General features: G+C 47.1%; 1 protein-coding gene across 2 annotated transcripts in view; it reads left to right on the top strand.

Moving 5' to 3' along the window:
* Positions 1 to 16826, top strand: part of LOC140398375 (vesicle-fusing ATPase) — a 405179-nt gene that overhangs the window by 121793 nt on the left and 266560 nt on the right. For both annotated transcript variants that reach the window (XM_072486990.1, XM_072486991.1), the window contains one exon: positions 91 to 246. In XM_072486990.1, coding sequence (XP_072343091.1) covers positions 91 to 246 — 156 coding nt within the window. The remainder of the gene's footprint in view (positions 1 to 90; positions 247 to 16826) is intronic.

Genomic DNA, 16826 nt, shown 5'->3' with positions numbered 1-16826 from the left:
AAATTGCTTCTGTCTTGTACATAACCACTGGGTGGCGGCAGATTTATGTCGTTCGAGTATGTCATGGCTTTCTCTACTTTGTCTTTCAAGGCAAATCCAAAACCAAGCAGGGAAGACAATCCATTATTAACCCAGACTGGAACTTTGAGAAAATGGGAATCGGCGGTCTTGACAAGGAGTTTTCCGATATCTTCCGCCGAGCATTTGCTTCAAGAGTTTTTCCTGTGGATCTTGTGGAACAGATGGGTGAGTAGTTGCATATGGTAATCCAGTAACAGTAGAGAGACATGTTGATGTGAACATTGACTAGTTTTGATACATTCATAAGATTTATGTATTAGAGGGATTTATTTCATTGCCTGATCAGATATAAACCACTCCACCAACCCCACATCTTGCTTTGTTTCAGTATTTTACTCCATGATTGTACTAGTTGTTGCTGTGAGGTCTCTTATCGGATGGAAGGTAATGATTGAGCTGCTGTCTTCTCTGGCCCCTGTCAGTTTCACTCTGATAGATTAGTGGGTGGTGCATTGCCGTGAAATGAACTGATGGCTCTGTTGTTCTTGTCATCCTCCTCCTTTCCATGTTCAAGAAACTTTTTTCTGAAGCTGATGACTTTTGACCTCCTCTTGTGGTATGATAACATTTGATAAAACTTCAGTTTTTCCTGATAAGCAGTTCCCAGGACTGCAATGTGCAACTTTGAAGTAACCGTTGTTTAATTCAATGTTTCCTACCTTGTTGAACAGAAGAAAACCTGACACATGGCCAAGTGAAAACAGCGATTTTCCCTTAACCGATTGCCCTAATTTTTACTGTGAAATGTTCATGGTTTTAGTTTGTATCAATTAGCAGCCTTAAGCTAAAGCTAGCCAAAGGGTGTTTAGTACTCCAGGGGTTGCTTTAGTGAATGTCACTTGGCTGCAATCTGGATAAGCAAATCAGTTTCAAATGATTATGGGATTTCATGGGATAAATAAAAAGGGAGCGATTTCCTTTGGTCGAAGAAGTTCAGAACAGAGGATCTTGTTGGATCGAATGGCCTGTTTCTCTGCTGTAATTTCTGTTGTGTAACCAGTGAGGGATACATACAGAACAGTAAAATCCAAGCAATCGACGAGTTAATATAAACCCCATGCATTAATGTAATTTCTGAATCCAAACAAGACTTCCCTGTTTGCATGCTCAGCTGGTTCTCACAAAGTGAGAAAAACAACTCCGATTTGTACTTGTTGAAAATTAAAATTATTGATTTTAAACTTTGGCCAAATGCTTTAATTTGAGGTATGGAAGTGGGGGTAGGTGATTGAATTACATTGCTGTTCTTTCTCCATTCAATGGTTTTCACTTTCTACCCTTCCATGTGATGTCTGATTCCCCTGCTGATTGTGGTCAGATTGCATGGGTCACGCACCTGCTTTAGTGGGTGAGGTTCTGCTCAGTGAGGATTAGTAGCGGCTGACAGCAAACCTTGTAGGTCCAAGCAGCGATCACCAGCACACCTGGCTTATCGCCTGAACTCCGAAGCTCCCAATAGCAGGTCGCACAAAAGTAAGAGATGAAATAATAACCTTTAATGCACCATCTTTGAAAGGCCATCTAAACCCTGATAAAATTTAATTTAGCAAAAGGCTTAACTTGCCAGCACTGTAGGGTCATCTCTTCGATTGGCTGTCAAACATTCAGGTGGTTTCATTACTGGGGCAATTTTGACATGTCCAGAATGTGCTGTCAACATTTCCTGGCATGGCTCCAGGTTCTTGACTTGTCTAAGCAGCTGTGCACTCATTTCATTAGTAAAAGGAGTGTCTGTGTGTCTTATCCCCTCCCCTCTCACTCTCACTGATGTTGGGGGGATGTTTCCAAGCCCTCATCCCTGTGTTTATTGTAATTCAGGTACTAACTCTTTGAAGTAGTTCCTTTGCAAATCTGTTTGTTTAATATGCTATATCCCGATAGAGTAGTAAAATTGGGGGATTTATTTTAATCCTTTAAATTCTGCTCCAGCACCTCTGAACAACATCATATAATGCAACAGGATTAGCAATTGCTTGGCTATCTGGAAATTCTTTTTTTTTATAGGAATAAAGCCTAAGCATAAGTGATTTGTGGTGCTTTGTCTACTTGAATCTTCTGTGGAGTGGCAATCACCACCAGATTGCACCCTGCTCCTTTTCACTCACCTTAGTCACCAAGTTTCTTGCTCAGACGTCCGACTCTGGCCTGCTGAGAAATGTGCAGCATAGCTGCTCCTAGAGTCCTCCTGTGCAATGCAGGATCATTGGGGGGGAAGGAAGCAATGGGCACTCTTTATGGCTCGTTGCCACATTTTGAGAAGTTAATTGTTCCAGACTGGAGTGGTAGAGTTAGTCGGATGGTCATGCGGGCATTAGGAGGTTGGCGGCAATCAGAGAGGTGGGGAATAATTGTGCGGTTGGGAGACGGTGTTCGGGGTAGGCAGGAGGGGTGGGGGTGGGTGGGAAGGCCAGGGGTGTGGAGGATTGTGTGGGGTTGCTTTGGGGTAGTCAGGGGGTGGAGGATACGATTTAGTCAGGGTTTGGGAGAGTCCATAATATAGTTACTCAGTAATTAGAACTGGTTTTAATCCTACCTTTTCCTGGGTAGTTGTTCTGCTCAGAGAAAAGACGCTTTCTCTTCTGTAGAGCCTTGGTGACAACTCAACTGGAGTGTTGTATTCAGTTTTGGTTCCCTTATCCAAGGAGATATATCCGTGCCATAGAGGTAATGCAATGAAGGTTCACCAGATTAATCCTTGGGACAGTGGGCTTGTTTTATGAGCAGTGATTGGGGAGACTAGGCCTGTATTCCCTAGAGTTTGGAAGAATGAAAGGTGACCTCATTGAAGCTTACAAAATTGTTGCAGGGCGTGACAACGTGATGTAGATAAGATGTTTCTCCCAGCTGGTGAGTTTAAACCAGGGGACATAATCTCAGGATAAGGGGCAGGGCTTTTAAGACCGCGTTGAGGAAGAATTTCTTCATTCGTGATGAATCTTTGAAATTCTCTACCCCAGAGGGCTGTGATAAGTTCGATCACTGAGCATGTTCAGAACAGAAATTGATGGATTTCTGGAGACTAATGACACCAGGAAATAGGGAGATGGTGCAGGAAAGTGGTGTTGAGATAGTTGATCAGCCGTGATCTAATTGAACGTCGGAGAAAGCTCGATAGACTGAATGGTCTACTTATGTTCCTATGTTCCGAAGAGACTTTGAACTGACTGAAGCCTCTGATGCTGATTTAGAGTTTCTGAGGGTTCCGGGCTCAGGGCAATTACCCAATAGAATTTGAAACTTCTTGGTAAATTCCTATGTAATCTTTGCCTCAGGATCTTCAAGGGGTTCCCCAGCGCATCTTCCAGAGTACCTCTGGCCCAGCCCATAGTGTAGACTTGAAACAGTGTGTGCTGATTTTACTGAGTCACCCATCAGGGGAATTTCTCAAAATATTTGCTTAGAATGTTCACCCCTGAACAATTTGGTCACTGGATAGAAGATTAATGGACTTCTGTGACCAGTGCAATATTCTTCAAGTCTAACTACAATACAAAGATCTCTCTGGTAAGGTTTGGATGAAAGGGTGATTGAAGAACTATAAGAATTATCCCTTCTCTCTTGTGCCAAGATGGGTAACGATTTATTTTTCCTCAGTGGGATTTGGGCATTGCTGGCATGACCTGCATATGTTGCCCATTCCAATGTGCCCTTCAACTGAATTGCACAGCCATTTCAGAGGGTAGTTACGAGTCAACCACATTATTGTTACATGTCGGCCAAATCAGGTAAGGACTGCAGATTTCCTGCCCCAAGGACACCAGTGAACCAGATGTGTTTTTACGACAATGATAGTTTCATGATCATCTTTGCTGAGACTACGGCAGCACGGTGGTGCATTGGGTAGCACTGCAGCCTCACGGCGCCGAGGTCCCAGGTTCGATCCCGGCTCTGGGTCACTGTCCATGTGGGGTTTGCACATTCTCCCTGTATTTGCGTGGGTTTCGCCCCCACAAACCAAATATGTGCAGGGTAGGTGGATTGGCCACCCTAAATTGCCCCTTAATTGGAAAAATGATTTGGGTACTCTAAATTTATTTTTTAAAAGTCTTTACTGAGACTTACTTTCAATTCCAGATTTAATAATTGAATTTAAATTTCACCAGCTGCCCTGGTGGAATTTGAATCCATGTCTCTAAAACATTAGCCTGATTGCTAGTCCAGTAACATTACCACTATGCCACCGTCTCCCCAAAACATTTATAGTTGCACAGATTAAGATATATATCCAGGTACACTGTTGTGAACAGTCCATCAACTAGGTTTCCAGCTTTCCTATGTTGTTTCATAGTAGCAGAAAAGGGCCACAGCCCATCAGAGTTATCCTACGCTGTTGTTTGATACTTTGCTTCTTGGTGCTCATAATGCCTTTTGCAGACCTGCATTCTATTCGTGTCTGAAGAGGTGAGGAGGGGCAAAGTGAAACGCAAAGTGTGAGAGTTTGTAAAAGTGAGCAGGGTGACTTGAGCAGTCAGCTGTTGTATATTAGAACACTGCTGGCAACATTCATGGCATAAACCTATCCCTCCCCTATTTTATATTCCTGTTCACACATGATTGCAAGGATGACAGATCATCTGCTATTATTGCTATGCAAAGTCATTTGGAACAGGGTGTGAGCACAGCGAGGGTTGAATCCTTTCTCTCTTTCTCACTTTGTGTGTGGCACTGTTCCTCCCACTCCATTTCTTTCATTTAGGTGTCAACGGTGGCTCTGTTGGTAGTTCTCCCACCTCTGAGTCAGAAGATTGAGAGTTCAAGTTACACTCCTGAAATCACAGAATCTTGATTGACACTTGAGCTTTCCACTTGTGAGAACCAAGACCCCATTCCCCCCCCCCCCCCTCAGATGGATGTAAAAAATACAATGAGAATATTTAGAAGCCAAAATGTTCTGGCCAGTATTTATCCCTCAACCATCATTGAAAGACTAGGCATGATCCAATGGCTACACTGTGCCCAAAAAGCAGCTTGCTGCAGAGCAGCATGGCCAATAGAAGCTGGGAGACCCCGCTCCTGGGATCTACCCGGCATGCAACACCTCGCGAAATCCAACACAACCTCGTGAAATGTTGCGATGTAATCCCCGCCCATTATGGGAAATGGTTTGGCAAATCTGCATTTTAGAGCAAGACAGCTAGTCTAACTCTAATGTGCTAATTCCCGAGGTACCTAAGGCTTTGGGATTCTTGTCGTCACCTCGGAGTCCTCGGGTGAGTGCCGTTCAACACTGGTCTCCACAACCGGGGAGCAGACAGAATGGCACTTGTGGGGGTCTCCCAGAGGATTAGAGGCCCCCAGCTGCATGCTCTTTGGGGAGGGTGGTGACCTGGCACTATTGGTGCCAGTCTGGCACCCTGGCACTGCCAAAGTGCCCAGGTGGCATTGCCAGCTGGAATGGGCACTGCCATGGGGCCAGTTTGGCACTGCCAAGGTGCCAGGCTGGCATTTTGTGCGTGCGGCGATCGGATTTTGTGCGCGAGGTACCCTGCCTGGGTGTTGGCAGGTGCGGGGATAGCTCATTAGGGCTGGAGGAGGATCCCCCCGATTGCTTCGGGGGCCTCGGAGATCGGGACGGGCATTTAAAAATGCTACACTGGGGAGTTCTGGGTGAGCAGAGCTCCCCGGTGTACAAAACGGAGCTATGCGTGGCCTCAGTCGCACGTTCCCCGCTGAGGCACCTTATACAACGCTAGTCAGGTTGTATAGCGTCTTTCGTGGCACTGCGAGACTTGAAAACATGCGGCTAAACCTGCTCGCTATGCAATTTTGTTCCCATTTAGTTGAATTGAGCCCGCTGTCTGATCATAATCACACTGTTGTTTGTGGAGCACTGCTGTGCACAAACCGACATTAAAATAGTGATGACGTTTCAAAAATACTTAATTGACTGTAAAGGGCTTTTGAATATCCTGAGGTTGTGAATAGCAAATTTCTTACTTTGCCTCCCTATGCATTTTAAGGTGCAGACCGTTGATGTTTCTCAGTACACCCTCGGCTTCTTGCATGCTCTTTCAAGTGATCCCAAGTCGTTCACATTTTATATATGTAAAACAGGGGGGAAAGTCAGCCAAAGTTCCAGTTCCTGATTACTAATATTACCACTGGTAAGTCTGTATGTGAGGATCTTTGATCACGGCGGTAAGATTGTATTTGGCCACAAAGCACGCATGGTGGAATGGCCTGCCAGATTTGGATGCCTGCTCGGCTCAAGTTCCAACTATTGTTGCAAAACCGTTGCACAACAGGACATTGGGAGTCACGTGGAAGGGGAAACTGATGAGAAAGAAAATGACATTTGGTGGGTTCAGTGTGCACTTCACTATACAATCTTGCCCCAATTCTTGGGGGTGAGGAACTACCAGTGAAACAGAGTTCTTCAAGCTTCTTAGTGCAAGGTAGCCAAGAGCAAATATTTAGCAAGAACTCAAACCATCGAGAGAAGCTTTGTCAGTGGCCTAATATAGGAGTAATTTGCTGTCTAACTAATATTAATTATAAGAGTACCAGGAGTATTCGATTCCAGTTCATGCTCTCTCAGTACCTGGCAAACTTTTAATATCAGTCAGCCATGGCATTCAAATTGCAATTCGGGTTGCTTATTGACAAATTAAGCCTGTTTTTCCTAATTGATATTGCCCTTTTTTTCTGTGCTCAAAGTGCAGGGTTTTTGTTCTATAATTTTGGAGGAAAACTTCTCTTTATTTCAGTTATATGAATTTGCAGCACAGAAACAGGCCATTTGGTCCAACTAGTTGGATTGGATTGGATTTTGTTCATCGTCACGTGTACAAAGGTACAGTGAAAAGTATTTTTCTGCGAGCAGATCATTAAGTACATGAAAAGAAAATACATAATAGTGCAAAACAAGGTACACAGTGTAACTACATAACACCGGCATCGGGTGAAGCATACCGGGGTGTAGTGTTTTTTTTAATAAATATATTTTATTAAAGTTTTTCGATCAAGCAAAATTTTCCCATTTTACAACTTTGTAATAATATATACATTGATCGTTTTTAAAAAATAAATAATATGCTAACTAACGGCAACTGCCAACAACAAAATAAGAAACAACAGAAATAGTAACTAAAATAGTAACTTCGTAACATGTAATATAAATAACTAATATATAAACACACACATAAAACCCCTGAGGACCCAAATGAGTCCTCCTCTTCCCCCCCCCTCCCCCCTGGGTTGCTGCTGCTACCTTTCCTATTTTCCCTTATCGCTCTGCGAGATAGTCGAGGAACGGTTGCCACCGCCTGGTGAACCCTTGAGCCGAACCTCTTACTGCGTACTTTATCCGCTCCAATTTTATGAACCCTGCCATGTCATTGATCCAGGCCTCCACACCCGGCGGCTTAGCTTCTTTCCACATAAGTAGAATCCTTCGCCGGGCTACTAGGGACGCAAAGGCCAAAACATCGGCCTCTCTCGCCTCCTGCACTCCCGGCTCATCTGCAACCCCAAATATAGCCAACCCCCAGCCTGGTTCGACCTGGACCCCCACCACCTTTGAAATCACTTTTGCCACACCCACCCAGAACCCATGCAATACCGGACATGACCAGAACATGTGGGTGTGGTTCGCCGGGCTTGTCGCGCATCTCCCGCACCTATCCTCCACTCCACAAAATCTACTCAGCCTTGCTCCAGTCATATGCGCCCTGTGTAGAACCTTGAATTGTATCAGGTTGAGCCTAGCACACGAGGACCAAGAGTTTACCCTACTTGGGGCATCTGCCCACAGCCCCTCCTCAATCTCTTCTCCCAGCTCCTCCTCCCATTTTCCCTTCAACTCCTCTACCATCGTCTCCCCCTCGTCTCTCATTTCCCTATATATATCTGACACCCTACCATCACCCACCCATGCCCCCGAAATCACTCTGTCCTGGATCTCTTGCGCCGGGAGCTGCGGAAATTCCCTCACCTGTTGCCTCACAAATGCCCTCACTTGCATATAGCGAAATGCATTCCCAGGTGGCAACCCATATTTTTCTGTAAGTGCTCCCAGACTCGCGAACGTCCCGTCTAAGAACAAGTCCTTCAATTTCGCAATTCCTGCTCGCTGCCAAGATTTAAATCCCCCATCCATCCTTCCCGGGACGAACCTATGGTTGTTCCTTATCGGGGACCACACTGAGGCACCCGTCACTCCCTTATGTCGTCTCCACTGCCCCCAAATTTTCAGAGTTGCCACCACCATTGGGTTTGTGGTGTATTTTTTCGGGGAGAACGATAACGGCGTCGTCTCCAGTGCTTTTAGACTAGTTCCCCTACAGGACGCCATCTCCAGACTTTTCCACGCCGCTCCTTCCCCTTCCCTCATCCACTTACATATCATTGACACGTTGGCGGCCCAATAATAATCACTTAGACTCGGCAGTGCCAGTCCCCCTCTGTCCCTACTGCGCTGCAGGAACCCCCTCTTTACTCTTGGGGTCTTTCCAGCCCACACAGCTCATAATACTCTTGTCCACCTTCTTAAAAAAGGCCTTTATAATCAGTACAGGGAGGCACTGGAACACAAAAAGAAACCTCGGAAGGACCACCATTTTAACCGCCTGCACCCTGCCCGCCAATGACAGGGGCGCCATGTCCCACTTCCTAAAGTCCTCTTCCATCTGCTCTACCAGTCGTGCCAAGTTAAGCTTATGCAAGGTTCCCCAGTTCCTGGCCACCTGGATCCCTAGATACCCGAAATCCCTTGTTACCCTCCTCAACGGTAAATCGTCTATTCCCCTGCCCTGTTCCCCGGGGTGCATCACAAACAGTTCACTCTTCCCCATATTCAATTTATATCCTGAAAATTCTCCAAACTCCCTGAGTGTCTGCATTATCTCAGGCATCCCCTCCACTGGGTCCGCGACATACAACAACAAATCATCCGCGTATAATGACACCCAATGCTCTTCTCCTCCTCTAAGTACCCCCCTCCACTTCCTAGAGCCCCTCAGTGCTATGGCCAGTGGCTCAATTGCCAACGCAAACAGTAACGGGGACAGGGGACATCCCTGTCTTGTACCCCTATATAGTCGGAAGTGGTCAGATCGTTGCCTATTTGTAATCACACGCCACCGGGGCCCTGTACAGGAGCTGAACCCATCTAATGAACCCCTCTCCAAATCCAAATCTCCTCAGTACTTCCCACAGGTAGTCCCACTCCACTCTATCAAATGCTTTCTCCGCATCCATCGCCACCACTATCTCCGCCTCCCCCTCCGGTGGGGGCATCATCATCACCCCCAGCAGCCTCCGTATATTAGCATTCAATTGCCCCCCTTTAACAAACCCCGTTTGATCATCATGCACCACCCCAGGGACACAGTCCTCTATCCTCGTCGCCATCACCTTGGCCAAAAGCTTGGCATCTACGTTCAAGAGGGAGATAGGCCTGTATGACCCGCACTGCAGCGGGTCTTTGTCTCTTTTCAGGATCAGCGATATCGTCGCCTCCGACATCGTCGGGGGTAGTGTCCCCCTTTCCCTAGCCTCATTAAAGGTTCTCATCAGAAGTGGGGCCAGCAGGTCCACTTATTTCCTATAGAACTCCACCGGGAACCCATCCGGTCCCGGGGCCTTCCCTGCCTGCATGTTCCCAATTCCTTTTACCACCTCCTCCACCTCAATCTGCGCTCTCAGCCCTGTCATCTCCTGTTCCTCAACCTTCAGGAACTCCAGCTGGTCTAGGAAACGCATCATTCCCTCTTTCCCTTCCAGGGGTTGAGCCTTATATAGCCTCTCGTAAAATACCTTAAACACCCCGTTCACCCTCTCCGCTCCCCGTTCCATCTTTCCCTCCTCGTCTCTAACCCCTCCGATCTCTCTCGCTGCCCCCCTCTTCCTAAGTTGTTGGGCCAGCAGCCGGCTCGCCTTCTCTCCATAGTCATACTGCACTCCCTGTGCCTTCCTCCATTGTGCCTCCGCCTTACCTGTGGTCAACAAGTCAAAGTCCGTGTGCAATCTCCGTCTTTCCCTGTATAGCCCTTCATCTGGAGCCTCCGCATATTGCCTATCCACCCTCAAAATCTCCCTCAACAATCTCTCCCTTTCTTTACCCTCTTGTTTCCCCTTATGGGCCCTTATGGAGATCAGCTCACCTCTAACCACCGCCTTCAGCGCCTCCCAGACCACTCCCACCTGGACCTCTCCGTCATCATAATCTCTAGGTACCTTTCAATACATCCCCTCACCCTTACACATACCCCCTCGTCCGCCAACAGTCCCACATCTAATCTCCAGAGTGGGCGCTGTCCCTTTTCCTTTCCTACTTCCAGATCTACCCAATGTGGGGCATGATCTGAAATGGCTATAGCCGAATACTCCGTTCCTGCCACCTTCGGGATCAGCGCCCTTCCCAGGACAAAGAAGTCTATCCGGGAGTACACTTTGCGGACATGGGAGAAGAAGGAAAACTCTTTACTCCTTGGCCTAGTAAACCTCCAGGGATCCACTCCTCCCATCTGCTCCATAAAGCCCTTAAGCACCTTGGCCGCTGCCGGCCTCCTCCGGTCCTAGATCTGGACCGGTTCAGCCCTGGGTCCAGCACCGTGTTGAAGTCCCCCGTCCCCCCCATTACCAACTTTCCCATCTCCAGGTCCGGGATGCGCCCCAACATACGCTTCATAAAGTTCACGTCATCCCAGTTCGGGGCATGTACATTCACCACCACTGCCTCACCTTGCAATCTGCCACTCACCATCACGTATCTACCCCCACTGTCCGCCACTATGGTCTTCGCCTCAAACAATACCCGTTTCCCCACCAGTATTGCCACCCCTCTATTTTTCGCATCCAAGCCCGAGTGGAATACCTGTCCCACCCATCCTTTTCTTAATCTGACCTGATCCGCCAGTTTCAGGTGCGACTCCTGAAGCATGGCCACGTCTGCCTTTAGCTTCTTTAGGTGCGCAAGTACCCTTGCCCTCTTAATCGTCCCGTTCAACCCTCTCACGTTCCACGTGATCAACCGGGTTGGGGGGCTCTTTACCCCCCCCCCCCCCCCCCCCCCCCCCCCCTCGTCGACTAGCCATCCCCTTTTTTAGACCAGCTCCTCACCCGGTTCCCACGCACCCGCTTATCCCCCTGACGGCACCCTCCCGTCCCGACCACCCCATCCCGTAACAGCTCCCCCTTCCCCTTAGCAGCAGCAACGCAGTTAACCCCCCCACCCCTGCTAGATCCCTCTCTAGCTTAGTTGCTCCCCCCATATTGCTTCCGGAAGTCAGCAAACTCTGGCTGACCTCGGCTTCCCCCGTTTATCCTTAGCCTCCCATTATGTGAGGCCCCCTCCTTCCTGCGCCCCCTTTTCCCGCCACAATTTCCATAGCACGGGAACAAAGCCCGCGCTTCCCCCTCAGCCCCGCCCCGATGGCGCAGCTCCCTCTCTCCTCCCCCCTCCCCTTCCCCACCGGCGCCCACATTTCTTTGTGTCCCCCCCCTTCGAGGGGAAAGAAAATTTTCCCCCATCTGATTCACATTCCCTTACCACCACCTCACTACTTCATTTCAAACACTCTTTCTCCAATCTAGTCCAACTTCTCCTCTTCAATAAATGTCCACGCCTCTTCTGCCGTCTCGAAGTAGTGGTGTTTACCCTGGTATGTAACCCACAGTCTTGCCGGCTGCAACATTCCGAACTTCACTTTCCTCTTGTGGAGCACCGCCTTGGCCCGATTGAAACTCTCCCTCCTTCTCGCCACCTTCGCACTCCAATCCTGATAACACGCGGATCACCGCGTTCTCCCACCTGCTGCTCCGTGTCTTTTTCGCCCATCTCAGGACCATCTCCCTGTCCTTGTAGCGGTGGAACCTCACCACTATTGCTCGAGGTATTTCTCCTGCCTTTGGTCTTCTCACGAGGACTCGATACGCTCCCTCCACTTTCAGGGTGCCCGTCGGGGCCTCAGCTCCCATTAAGGTATGGAGCATCGTGCTCCCATACGCCCCAACGTCGGCTCCCTCTGCCCCTTCGGGAAGACCCAAGATTCTTAAGTTCTTCCTCCTTGAGCTATTTTCCAGGGCTTCCAGTCTCTCCATACACCTCTTATGCAGTGCCTCGTGCGTCTCCGTCTTCACCACCAAGCCCTGTATCTCGTCCTCATTTTTGGCAGCTTTTGCCTTCACTCCACGGAGCTCCATCTCTTGGGTCTTCTGCGCCTCCTTTAACCCCTCAATCGCCTGCAGCATCGGCGCCAGCACCTCCTTCTTGAGCTCCTCCACACATCGCCAGAGGAACTCCTGCTGTTCCAGGCCCCATACCAACTGGCTTCCCTCCGCCGCCATCTTGCTCCTCACTTCCCTTCTTTGCCGCTGCTCCAGAGGATCCTCCGCAATCTGGCCACTATTATCTCTTCTGTCCATTCACATCCGGGGGGACTCCCTTCTATGTCGCCTCACAGTGGGTTTAGCCTTCGAAAATTGCCGTTGAGGCTCCCGATAAGAGCCCAAAAGTCCGGTAAAACGAGAGGTGCCAAAACGTGCGACTTAGCTGGTCATCGTCGCACCCGGAAGTCTTACCGGGGTCTAGTGTTAATGAGGTCAGTCCATAAGAGGGTCATTTAGGAGTCTGTGAACAGCGGGGAAGAAACTGTTTTTCGGTCTGTTAATGCGTGTTCTCAGACTTTTGTATCTCCTGCCCGATGGAAGAAGTTGGAAGAGTGAGTAAGCTGCAGCGGGAGGTGTAGATGGAATCAATGGATGGGAGGCAGGTTTGTGTGATGGACTGGGCTGTGTTCATGACTCTCTGAAGTTTCTTACGGTCTTGGGCCGGGCAGTTGTAATACCAGGCTGTGATGCAGCTAGATAGGATGCTTTCTATGGTGCATCTGTAAAAGCTGGTAAGAGTTAATGTGGACATGCTGAATTTCCTTAGTTTCATGAGGAAGTATAGGCGCTGTTGTGCTTTCTTGTGGAAGCGGGCAGATTCTGTGGACCAGGACAGATTTTTGGAGATGTGTACCCCTCGGAATTTGAAACTGCCAACCATTTCCACCTCGGCCCCGTTGATGCTGACAGGGGTGTGTACAGTACTTTGCTTTCTGAAGTCAATGACCAGATCTTTAGTTTTGCTGTCATTGAGGGATAGATTGTTGTCGCTGCACCACTCCACTAGGTTCTCAATCTCCCTCCTGTATTCTGACTCGTCGTTATTCGAGATCCGGCCCACTATGGTGGTATCGTCAGCAAACGTGTAGATGGAGTTGGAACAAAATTTTGCCACAAAGTCGTGTGTGTACAGGGAGTATAGTTCATGCCAGTGTTTAAGTTCCATACCAGCCTCCTCCCACCCACCTTCATTTAGCCCTATCAGCATAATGACTTGCTATTGTAAATCTGTATTTCAAAGAAAGACAACACCATAACCTGTCCCTTTCTGTTCTCGCCCAAAGTGCTTGCATCTCTTGATGGCCAGCAAATTTTTGGGCTGACTGTTTTGCCTCTGTGCACTGCAGCCTCAGCACAATTACCTTTATCGAATTCAGGCTTTGTCTGTCCGTTGTAGCTCCTCTGTTTTCTGCCATATGTGCCAGAACTAAGCTGTTGTTGTTCTCATTCATGCTCAATTTAGCTTTTTAAGAGTTGCTTTGATTTGTCCAAACAACTTGCATAACTTTAAACGGGATGGTCATTTAAAAAAAAAAAAATGGATGCTAAGACTTGCACCTTTTAGTTGCCTGTAATAATTATCACAATTATTTATAAGGCATTCCATCCTTTGGATCAATGATGTGGCATGATATTCTGTTGCATTACTACGATTACCAGAGTTCTATCATTGTACATGAGCTGAGCTACATGCAGTGGCAGTGATTGTGTCTCAGCAATATGTGTCTTGCCTTCGTAATCCCAAATAATTCTCCAAAATCATCCAGAGCACAAATTACAGCTCCAAGTTTCCCTCTGTGCCCGTACTGGGTTAAACGTGATGTAGTAATGCAAGGTGCTTTGGATTGATCGAACACCCAGAGGTGACTACTTCCAACCTAACTCGTATTCTAATATTGCTGATGACTTCTAATTGGAATTGAGTTCATTTCCAAGCGTTTTGAGGATTATCAACATGGTGAATCGAGTAGGTTACTCTTAGTTCAAAGCTGCTTTTTTCAACTTGCTATTAGGAGAAACAATGTTGAATTATTAGGAGTGCAGAAAGAACAACTTGCCTCTGAAACTGCACAATCTCAGGATGCGCTAAAACAATTCAGTCAATTAAATATGTTTAAATTGCTGTTCCCTGCAGTTGTAGTGTGGGGAAACGTGACAGCCAATTTGTGTGCAGTAGGTCCTCTCGAATAACTAAGTTAACTCCAGAGAATCTGTCGCTTGATGGATGAATGTTAACCAGGACTGTGGGTAGACCTTTCTTGCGGTTTGATCATCTAAGATTTGACGCATGATTTCATATCTATTTGGAGAGACTAACTGGGTATTTTTTCAGCTAGGTACAATTGCATGCTATACACTGCCAAACAGCCATGGTAATTTCAACACCCACCCCATTCCTGCAACTCGGTGGAAAAATAGATTTCATTTCCATTTGCCGGGGTGGGGGGGGGGGGGGGGGGGGGCACGGAGACAGTGGTTGGCACTGCTGCCTCACAGCGCCAGGGACCCGAGTTTGATTCCGACCTCGGGTGACTGTCTGTGTGGAATTTGCACTTTCTCCCCGTGTCTGCGTGGTTTTCCTCCGGGTGCTCTCGTTTCCTCCCACAGTGCAAAGATGTGCAGGTTAGATGGATTGGCCATGATAAATTGATCCTAGGTGTGTCCAAAAGGGGTGGGGTTACAGGGAAAAGGCGGGGGATTGGGCTTCACAGGGTCGGTGCAGACTCGATGGGCGAAATGGCCTCCTGCATTATAAGGATTTATTGACTCTCTACCAATGTTTGCACATGCTATTTATAATCAAGGCTAGTAGTGTGATATAAAAGAATGATTGGATTAATGCTGTGCCCTTTAAAGAAACACCTCTCCAATCTGGGGAAGGGTAATTACCAGCACCTCATCACGATACACACCTCCACCTCCCCCACTGGACCAGCCGCCACTTATTCTTTAGTTTTGCTTTCACTGAACACTGATCTTCATTCTCCCATCATCACATTCTGATATCTTACCTTAATGCAACTACAATCTCCGTGTCCTGCCCTTAACCCTTCCTCTGTCTTGTGACCTATACACCGTTGTTGCCATTTTCTTAGCTCCCACCAATTACTGACCTTCTACTCTGCTCCAGCTGCTTCATATACAGTATACAATCGACCACTTTTCTCCCTCTCTCTAACTCTGAAGACGAGTCATGCGGATTCGAAACGTTAACTCTGTTTTCTGTCAGATGCTGCCAGACTGAGTTTTTCCATGTTTCTACTTTTATTTTGCATTCCAGCATCTATACCATTTTAGTTTTATGCTAGGATTTTATGCCTGGTTTATTTCTCTGGTAGGCATCCCAGCTTGAGGACAGGTGACATAATGCCTTTTAAGAATGTTGTAAAGGAGGGGAGTGTAACTTGTTGCCTAGGGCAGGTGAAGTCACAACCATCGACAGGGGAGTTGAGGAAAACAAGGATATGCAAGAATTGAAGGATTGTAGCGATCTTGAGTTGTGAGGCTGGAGGCGCTTGTGGAGTTGGGGAGCAATGAGACCATGGAGGGATTTGAAAACCAGGGATAATTTTAAAACGCAGACATTACTTAACTGGGAGCCAGTTTATGTTGGCGAGCACAGGGTGGTAGGTGATGACCAGTGACAACAGACCATAGACCATTATAACGAATACATCCAAGAATTGAAAGTGTTCGGAAACCACACTGTTCTGTTTGGGGAGCCTTTTGTGATTTTAATCCGTGGCCACGTATGCCAGACAATCTCTGCAATAAGACCCTATACAGATTTGCATACAATTTCTGGAGGGCTTCATGTAGAAGTGAATTGTTTTCGTTGCTGGCTTTGTTTTTAAAAATTCAGTGGGGATGCAGTGAACACATTAATCAGCCTTCTAGAAGTTAATAAAATATCTTGTTTTTATGGGTCAAAGTAAAAAATGTAATCTAACTGTGGGAAAGGCAACTGAAATATATCTGGAGAGAGTAGGTTGAGGATTCAGTCCATGGTACGGTATGACCTCCTGAGTTCAGTGTAAAACTCAGTTCTGTATTTAAGAGACAGCTCTTAAAATAATTTAAAATTTGCTTTGACAGAAATATGTTGTCCTAATTATCTTGCATCAAATCTATCCTGCAAGAGCAGGCAGCTTCCAATTGTGTTCCTCATTCATTAGTATTTATTGCTAAAGCACTGTAAATAGAATATTGTGGTGCTGTGATCGCCTATTTGTCAGTGTCTTGCTTAGCTGCAGTCTGTCAACATGCCGTAGCAGTTCAGCACTACATCTTTGAACTTCACTCATCACCCAATCCTCCTTCACACACACTTTCCCCATATACAAAAGGGATCAGATTGCCACTTAGTACTTATTAATGGCTTGTGCCTGACATTAATTTGGCAGGGCTGGTCTGATTTTGTTTCTTGTGTGGGACTGCAGTAGTGACTTTGTAGCCAATAGTCACTCTGGTTTTATCGATTTGACAATGTTTGTTGAACCTTATTAACTGCAGGACTTGAAGCTGCGATGCTGTTCGCAGGCTAAAATTAAAGTCAGGATGATACTTCAAGCGAGACGGCTGTGTTCTGCCAATGCAGGCACTTTTAAAAGTTTTAACTCGGCTTTGAGTTTTGT

The sequence above is a fragment of the Scyliorhinus torazame genome, chromosome 21 (genome assembly GCF_047496885.1).
Source record: "Scyliorhinus torazame isolate Kashiwa2021f chromosome 21, sScyTor2.1, whole genome shotgun sequence".
Lineage (NCBI taxonomy): Eukaryota > Metazoa > Chordata > Chondrichthyes > Carcharhiniformes > Scyliorhinidae > Scyliorhinus > Scyliorhinus torazame.
The sequence above is the reverse complement of the archived record's forward strand: the minus strand, read 5'-3'. Positions and strand labels throughout refer to the sequence as shown.